Here is an 8,180-nt window from a genome sequence, read left to right as displayed (position 1 = left end):
TAGCTTTGCCTTAAAGCCATTTTATCTCCATGAAAGCCGCGACGCGCTAATGAATACCATCAGTGTGGCAGTGCTATAAGACTTTAAACAACAGATATTGGAAGACAAACGGTGAAGCAACACATATAGACAGATAATATTACAATACTCACGGGCATATATTCTTTATCCTCTGCAAAGAATGACTAATATTACTTTGGCTTACTGAGATTAGTTGTGAACAGCTACATGTAGGCCTACTGTACATCCATATGTCTGCATTATACAATTTATTATTTTAATACACAGGAAAGGGACACGCACTGTCTCCGTGCTACATGTTCGGGGGATTCCTCTCCGCCCCTGTCGTCTCTGGTGTCACAGACGCGGAGGATTCGTCCGCAGTTACTGGCGTATCCGGTGCAATTAGGCCCCAAGAACAGGTGTGCTGTGCCGGAGTCACAACAAGAGATTGTGAAGGCAAATGATCGCCTTGATCAGTTCATAGGTGTCTTCTCAAAAAGACGTGCTTCATTCAATACACTGGTTAGCAGGTGAATTCCGCTTTAGTCTGGGCCCGTTCGACCGCATTGTATGGGAATTGGATACATCTGGCGGACAAGTGGGTCATTCCGTCCCACACGGCCGCCATGGCTCGGCTCAGGGTCGACTGGCACAGTCCTGATCGGTCTGCCAGGTCCCTCTGGAATTCCCCGGTCGCTAGGAACCCCCAGCGTGGTCAGCACCTATGTCGGCACAGGCAGCGCATCCTTTCTCACGGTATCGCGCTCCAGAGCCGGCCGCAGCTCTGCGCACAGTTCCAGGGGGACTGCCCTCGGGAACCTAACGCGGCCGATGAGCCAGTTGGCATCATTGGATAATAAATCCTCTCTGTCTCTGAACCGACGTTCTCTCCGTATTGCACCGTTTGCGATGTCTTCCAATAGAGCTAAAGCGGCCATTGTTGTTTTTGGTCTTTTCTGCATCACTTTGTGCAGGCTTTTATATCCACGTGCGGGTGTGTTTATTGTTCATCAGTGCTGTCGTGTCTGCAGATTTATTGATTATAACAGTTTCCCGGCATCACCTTCAGGTGTGCGCCAAAGCACCTTCAGGCTGTCGAAACGTGCGTACGCCAGCCGTGAAGTTGGCGCGAAGCACCGCACATTTCCTGCACCCGAACTTGGCCGTGAAAAAGAAAGTTTTTGTGCGTACGCACCTTTTGTACATGAGGAAGTGCAAACTGACCACAACACAGGCATTGTCTGGCGACCAGTCCAGGGCGTGGTGACCACATTTGACAAGTAACACACACAAAATTGATAGACACATCCTTTTAATTCCATTTATGAAGCACTTGCTTTCCTCATCGCTGCCCTCCAGTCGCAGCAGACTTCAGGAGGTAAACACGCAGGCGCATACGAAACACCCTGACTGTATCCTACTGTGAACGCAACAAAGGAATTACCAAACAAACACATTTCTTTCTTCATCCTGAAGGCATCTCTGCTGCGCAAACAAAAACAGCCAAGCGGTTCAGTGAGAATGACTTGCAGCATGTAACTGGCCCAGTTTTGCGACGAGAGAACGGCAGAGGTAAAAGGTATACAATATCTGATATGGACTGTAAAGATATAAAAACAGGAATTGGTGGGAAATCCAATAAAGAGAAAAATAACATCTATCAATAGAACGTTGTCTAATCAATTAAAATCTTTACAAAATCACGTTCCAATGAAAAGAAATTCATCATGTTTCATGACCTACATAACAACTTTAATACATTTCTTTCAATATAAAAAGAAAAAAACAACTTTGGAAAATGACAGAAGTGTTGTTTCTGTGTTCTCTGAACAAACTGTTCCTTGTCCGCACGTTGACTTGAAGATGTCGAAGCCAAATACAACAGCCAGGCCAGAAATGCAGTTAATATTGAGATGTAGAATGACGGAGAGTGACGTGGACAGTTTATTAAGTACACTTGTACAGTGCAAGGCAACAACTTTCCCGTGATTTCTGATGTCGCGACGCCTTTTATCGAGGCCACAGAAAACATCCCCCATAATTAACATTTCAAATTCATATCTTTCTGACAACACCGGAAACTTACAAAATCAAATAATAACAATAATAATAAATGTATAGCAGAGCCGTTGCATGATGTCACAGAGTGTAACTAATAAAGTGGCCGATTAGTATACAGTCAAGCCCCGGTATTTGCGAGTCTTTGACGCCCACCGAAAAGGACTTCATTTCAATTAGACAAGGCTGAGTGAATGAAGCTCCTCCCTTCACTTCAACAGAGTTCCTTGGCCCCAAGATGGAGCCAAGTCAATAATGTACGTAGACGAGACTTTTTGTTGTTGTTTTTTGAACAAATAGGAGATACGTTCAAATAAGCGGGGGTTCACTGTCTCGCAAAACAAAGCAAAGGCACTGTAATGCACAGCGATGTCAAATCAAAACAATACATTCATATTCATTCAGGACATAAATGCCCAATCCGGAAAAGGACTTGATGCCAACTGATAGGACTAATCAATGGATTTGTGTATTTGTTAATACACGTTTAAAGAACATCATGTTCACTAGTTTCACTTGTGAATTGTCGTGTTAAACTTAGTTAGAGACGCACTAGGTGATAATAGATTGAAAATCCCCAGTTGAATTCAAATTCCAAACGGAGGCTCTAATCTTTTCAAGCTCAATAAAAACATTTGGGCTCATTGCCGGCATGTCTAGTGAAAGTAGGACTGCAGCGCGCCACGCCGGCGGACGTCAGTAGTCCAGCAGTGGAAGCCGCCACCCAGCGAGTTGGCATGGCGAATGTTCACCTTTATGGTCTTTATACCTGCGCCACAAAAACAGTAAGTTGACACCTAACGCTACTCGCGGGTGATTGCGATCATCATTACGTCAATTCAAATAGCACATGCAACATGCGGGCAAACTCACCGAGGTCCTCAAACATTTTATGAATGGTGGATTCATTGGCGTCGACCATGACACGCTTCTCATCCAGCATCAAAACATTCATGGACAACCATTTGGAGGACATCCAGAGGGGGTGATCTACACAAAAATGCAAAGAAAGTCGATTTATTGAAGAATTTTACCTACGACAAGATGCAGGCAATTAAGTACCAACCATCGGGAATCAGAGGTGTTGGAGGTTTCACCACAGTCCAGCCTGCTTTCTTGAACATGTCAATCTGAGAAAATAAAGATAATAACATCACTTTCTTGGCACCTTTTTTGGAAAACATCGTTCCAGAGTCATCAAAACATTCTCCACGGTAGGCGCGGTGAGGACGAGAAAGGCAGTCTTACCTGGCGACACGGCCGATCAGGGTTCGACAGCACGAGGCCCGGTCCGATGATGTTGAAGGTGGCGTCAATGTGCATGGGGTTCGGGTCTTTGAATGAGATGATGTGGATTTTGTAGTCTGGGGCCAGGTGACGGCGCATCCACTTGATTCCCATGTAGTTGGTAACCTGCAGCAGACGGACGCTCAGCTGAGTGGGTTTCATTCGAGGTGGCGCAGCACGTCGCAGAGGCAGGGGACTCGAGTCAGACATAAGTCGCCAATTTTAGGACTTGGGACTTGCTCGGTCAAAACTTACCAATGGCTCAACTTGACCGACCGAATGACATGGCAAGCATCGTCTATGTATGCCACCAAATGCTTTTATTTGACATCGATTAAACCCTCAAACAGACTTTGATTTATAGCCCAAGGCTGAAGTTTAACAGTAGCAAACTACGTCTTTGATCTTATCTTTCAATCCGCACGTTGCAGGCCACATTACGTGACAAGCTGTAGAGGAATAAAGTTGCTCGACTCGTGTGCTGAGCGTACCTGACTTCTCTGGACAAAGAGGTCCTTGCCGGCACGAATGAAATCGGCGGCGTCGAAGCAGGGCTCGTGCTCCGTGGTCACGAATTTGCCCTGAGCGGCCAGCTTGTGTCTGTCTTCCACTGTGCGGATGGGGTAGTCCTAAAGGAAGTCAAATCCGATCCGGCGTCATTTCAAGTTAAAGAGCCGGTAAGGTAACTTTGCACGGGCCTCCACCGTAAGGCATCACCTGATCGTACAGCTCATCGGCCATCGTGGGCTTGGGAGCGGTGGTCCATTTAGCACCTTTTCTGAAATACTCCTTGATCAAGGGTCGGTACGCTCGGTACTCGAAGAAGCGAGCCCTCCATGCCATCGGAGCCTCGATGATCTCGTTGCCCACCACCATCAGGATATCTCGGGGCATGGCGGCATACATGCCTACAGAAACAACAAACCCGTCGTTCACATCTTTTCTTATACAGTAGGCTTCAATCACCCAGGTTTTTCTCTCTTATTGCGACTTTGCATATATGTACAGCATGACTCAATGGCTCTTTATTTCAACTGGACTTTATTTATAGAGCGCTTTGAAAAAAAAAGAAAAAGAAAGCGGCGCATGAATAAAAACTTGAACATAAAACAATGACAACCCATAAAACAATAAAGTCAAAAAGAAACCTGGTGAGTGAGCAATAGTACCTGATGATTGGAAGTCAGGAGTTTTGTATTCCAAGGACCAATCAACACGCTCCGGCCTCCTCACATTCACACCCTCGTGACGCAGAATATTGCACATTTCGTCAATCTCAGAAACAGCTTTTTTCAAGTGGTCCGCAGGAAAAGGTTGGCCCCCGTACTTCTGATAGAAGGACCAGTACTTATCGTACGTGTTGGCCTGCAAAGAAAGCGCATCAGTGGTATTTTCGTCCGGACGCTACGCTTACAAAAGTGATCACCGGTCAGTCCAAAGGGATCGTTTTTTCACGGGACCCTAAATACCTGGGAGCGCTACTGCTCACGTGCCACACCATTAGGCACACTAGGTACAACTTCACCATTTCACGTTTACAAGTGATTTCCACTTTAAGGTCCGTGTACTACTACGCTGTTTGTCCTCACTAGTAAGACAATTCAGTGCACTAGTAGGCTATCGAGTGAATGCTCATAGGGCTTTATGGAAAGCTGTATGAGTAGTCATTCGAAATACTTGCTATCCAGTTGAAGGTCCATGAACTAGTGCGCTCTTTGTCCTCACTAGTGGGACAGCTACAGGTTACCAGTGAGGCAAAACGGTACACTAGTTGACAAAATGTAGTTTACTAGTAGTAAGCAGGCTAGCTTTCATTCATAATTACAGTACGCGCACTAGACAAAGTGCGTACTAGTGCCTGGACATTAAGCTGGAAATCAAGGATATCGAAAGAAATGCTCAAACGGGTTTCCATTGAATCACACTGAACTATATTTGTTTGCCTTATTAACTGTAAATACACGTGAGGCGTAAAATACACCTGTCAGTATGATGCAATACAAGTTTCAACGTTAAATGACTATCATTCGAAATGACTCATCGTTTTCACACACTCATATTGTGCAGGTGTGTGCGGCTAATGAAGTCATCCTTTGAATATAATTTGGTGTTATTTTACAAGAACAACAACAGCAAAACTCTTACTTTCACTTCCACAGTGAAGGGAGGCACACGGGCATTTTCGGCACGGCCCACGATGACCTCCTCCAGAGGGTCCCATTCATTGTAACTGCTAACAGGACACTCCTGCTGCGCGGGGTCAGTAACATGGTCGTCTTCAACCGTCGGCTGTGTTTGAGCAGCTGCTGCACTGGAGGTGCTCTGGAAGGCCCGCTGCACCCAACCGGTCGCTGCACGGCCCACCTGGCCACAGGGGGGGGGGGGGGGGGGGGGGGGGGGGGATACAAAGCGCAAGTCGTTTACTTTCCATACTGCATGTATCCCAAAGAATATTGATGTGAATTCTGATATGTTACAGGGTTTCTCAGAAAAAAAAAATATATATATATCGCTGATTGATCGTTTAAAGTAGGAATATATGAGTAACTACGTCTTACGCCAGTGGTTGTCAACGTTTGAGCCGCATGTTCCGCCACAAAAGAAGGTTTAAAAGATTCAATGTCAATCTATTGTATGAAAAAATAAATGAATACAACGAGACTGCACTTAACAAATGTACTGTACTGGATTTTTTTTAAAAAGACAAAAAAAGACACAAAAAAAAGTATAAGCCGCTGTAACATCATGCAGTTTGAATATTTAACAGCAATGCTTTCACGTGTCACTAGAGGGAGCCATATTCCCATCACCCTTGACATGACACTGCTTTCCAATTGGTGTACTACTCTATTTACTTTTTAATGAATTTGCTCAAAAATGCACAATGAACAATTTAAAGTAGTGCCTTGACTTAAAAGTTTAATTTGTCCTGTGATCACGTTTGGAACTCAAGGCACTCGACTCTCCAAACAGCTTTCCCCTTTCAAATGAATTTAACTGCCATCAATCCAGTCCGGTGGCCCAATAAAACACCCAACAAAGATTTTGGGAACATGTTTTTTAATAAGAAAAAATTTGCACTCTACAGCATTGTACTTTATAAAAACGTACAGTAATAACATAATTAAATAGAATGTATAGAGTTAAACAGTTTGTGCATCATGATAATTCAATGGGCATTGTGCTGCTCTTTCTGCTGTGCGTGCCTTTCCCACCAGGAGGCGGCAGTCTCTTATAAGCTCAGTAAACTGCAGTAATAGTTGTTTTTAACAGGGGATAAAGGATATCGCCCGAGTGTATTGATATATTGTCTGTCTACATGTGTTGCTCCGCCATTTTTGTTCAAACATCTTTTGCTTAAAGGGTTTTAACGACTGCGACATTGACGCTAGTTTCGTTAGCTTGCCTATGCCATTTGTTTGCATTGTGTCTTAGCTTATAAATAAAGCTTAAAAACCATAAGTGCAAGAGTCAGACCATCTGTAGGCGAAACGCCGCACTACTAGTGCGCTGAATTGTCCTACTACTTTGCCAATGTTGTCCTACTAGTGAGGAAAAAGAGGGTACTAGTGCACATTACGATTGATATCAAGGGGCTTATGCAAAGCCTTTTGAGCATTTAGTCTACATCTAGGATATTGGATTAATGCTCAAATGGCTTTGTGTGCCCTAATTTACAACTGCATGCTACTAGTACCACTGGTGACGTGATAAAATTCTACTACTTAACATCTGGCGCTTCACTAGAAGTACGAGGAGTGAGCAACTATCTGATGCAATGTCAACTAGTGCACAGTTTTGCCTCACAGTCCCTCCACACCAGTGCACTGAATGGTTCTCACTTGTGAGCACAAAGAGCATACTAGTATATAGACTTTAAGCTGGAAATCAATCATAGCCACAACAACAACAACACCAACAACAAAAAAGAAAGCTCAATCAGTTCTAAAAGATGAAATGAAAATGTGTTAAAAAGTTAAATACAACTGAATGCCCTGTACTGGATTTAAAAAAAAAGAATGTAACATTTAATTCTGTGATTCTTCTCACTAAAAGGGAGCCATACTTTGAGAAGCAATGTCCTGGGCAAACTAAATGAATAAATAGGATTTATGTTATTCTCAGCTTTCCATCGGGAAGGGGGTTGACCCTTCGGACCGGTTATCAATGCAAAGCGAGGTTGGTCCCATGCCAAAGTACAAGTGTTAGCACTCGTCCTTATCTACGTGGAGATAGACGCAATCTAGTCTCGCTGGCTCCGAAGCGGCTCTGGTGTCAGTGAGTTCGAGAGCGCATCTGTGCGCCACAGCTGTCGCGTCACTCAGGGAACCCGCGCCCAAACGCACGCGTGCGATTACATCGTGCTGGAAAAAAAATCCAATCATTGTTCTCAAATCAACAAAATACAAACCACTGCTCCGATCAGATGGGCCGCCTCTGCCCCTCTGCTGCCTCCTCGCAGACACCTCACGCGCAGCATTATAGCCCAATGGTGATTAGGTGTGAATTCAAAGGTGGCTCGCGGTCCTCCCGGCTCCCTTTTTTTAGAATGAAGCCGCCTCGGGCTCTCGGCGAGCTTTATAGCGTCACGTCTACGTGCCTGCCAAACCATTGGTCGGCTGCAGGTTGTGCGGCAACGTGACTTGAGGAAAGAAGCATTTCTGAAACACAATCCCTGACACCAGCAAATTCTTATCTACTGGCCTACTGGCGCTGAAGGTTTCCGAGGAGCGCGTCTGAAAATGTTGCAAGAATCCTGACTTTCACCGGGATAAAAACAGCCTCTTTGAAGCTGCATATGTCTTTCTAAAGGTAATCTATTGAGCAGGACC

At 44.8% G+C, this 8,180-nt stretch overlaps 1 protein-coding gene across 1 annotated transcript; it reads right to left on the bottom strand.

Moving 5' to 3' along the window:
• Nucleotides 1-1,298: 1,298 nt before the first annotated feature.
• gatm (glycine amidinotransferase (L-arginine:glycine amidinotransferase)) lies at nucleotides 1,299-7,913 on the bottom strand. The gene is made up of 9 exons (XM_061752131.1): nucleotides 7,760-7,913; nucleotides 5,494-5,712; nucleotides 4,518-4,713; nucleotides 4,066-4,256; nucleotides 3,840-3,977; nucleotides 3,310-3,474; nucleotides 3,128-3,191; nucleotides 2,935-3,051; nucleotides 1,299-2,830 (listed from the first exon to the last, which is right to left on the bottom strand). The coding sequence occupies exons 1-9, from the start codon at nucleotides 7,826-7,828 to the stop codon at nucleotides 2,718-2,720; spliced, it is 1,272 nt and encodes a 423-aa protein (XP_061608115.1). The 5' UTR covers nucleotides 7,829-7,913; the 3' UTR covers nucleotides 1,299-2,717.
• Nucleotides 7,914-8,180: the final 267 nt, after the last annotated feature.

Source organism: Phyllopteryx taeniolatus, chromosome 2, assembly GCF_024500385.1.
Source record: "Phyllopteryx taeniolatus isolate TA_2022b chromosome 2, UOR_Ptae_1.2, whole genome shotgun sequence".
NCBI classification, from domain to species: Eukaryota; Metazoa; Chordata; class Actinopteri; order Syngnathiformes; family Syngnathidae; genus Phyllopteryx; species Phyllopteryx taeniolatus.
The sequence above is the reverse complement of the archived record's forward strand: the minus strand, read 5'-3'. Positions and strand labels throughout refer to the sequence as shown.

Excerpts from the sequence above, each read along its gene's own strand:
- gatm (XM_061752131.1), bottom strand. The coding sequence starts at position 7,828 with ATGCTGCGCGTGAGGTGTCTGCGAGGAGGCAGCAGAGGGGCAGAGGCG. Across the intron at positions 4,714-5,493 it reads CCTTCACTGTGGAAGTGAAA|GCCAACACGTACGATAAGTA; the intron begins GTAAGAGTTTTG and ends CTTTCTTTGCAG. Across the intron at positions 3,192-3,309 it reads CTGATCGGCCGTGTCGCCAG|ATTGACATGTTCAAGAAAGC; the intron begins GTAAGACTGCCT and ends TTATTTTCTCAG.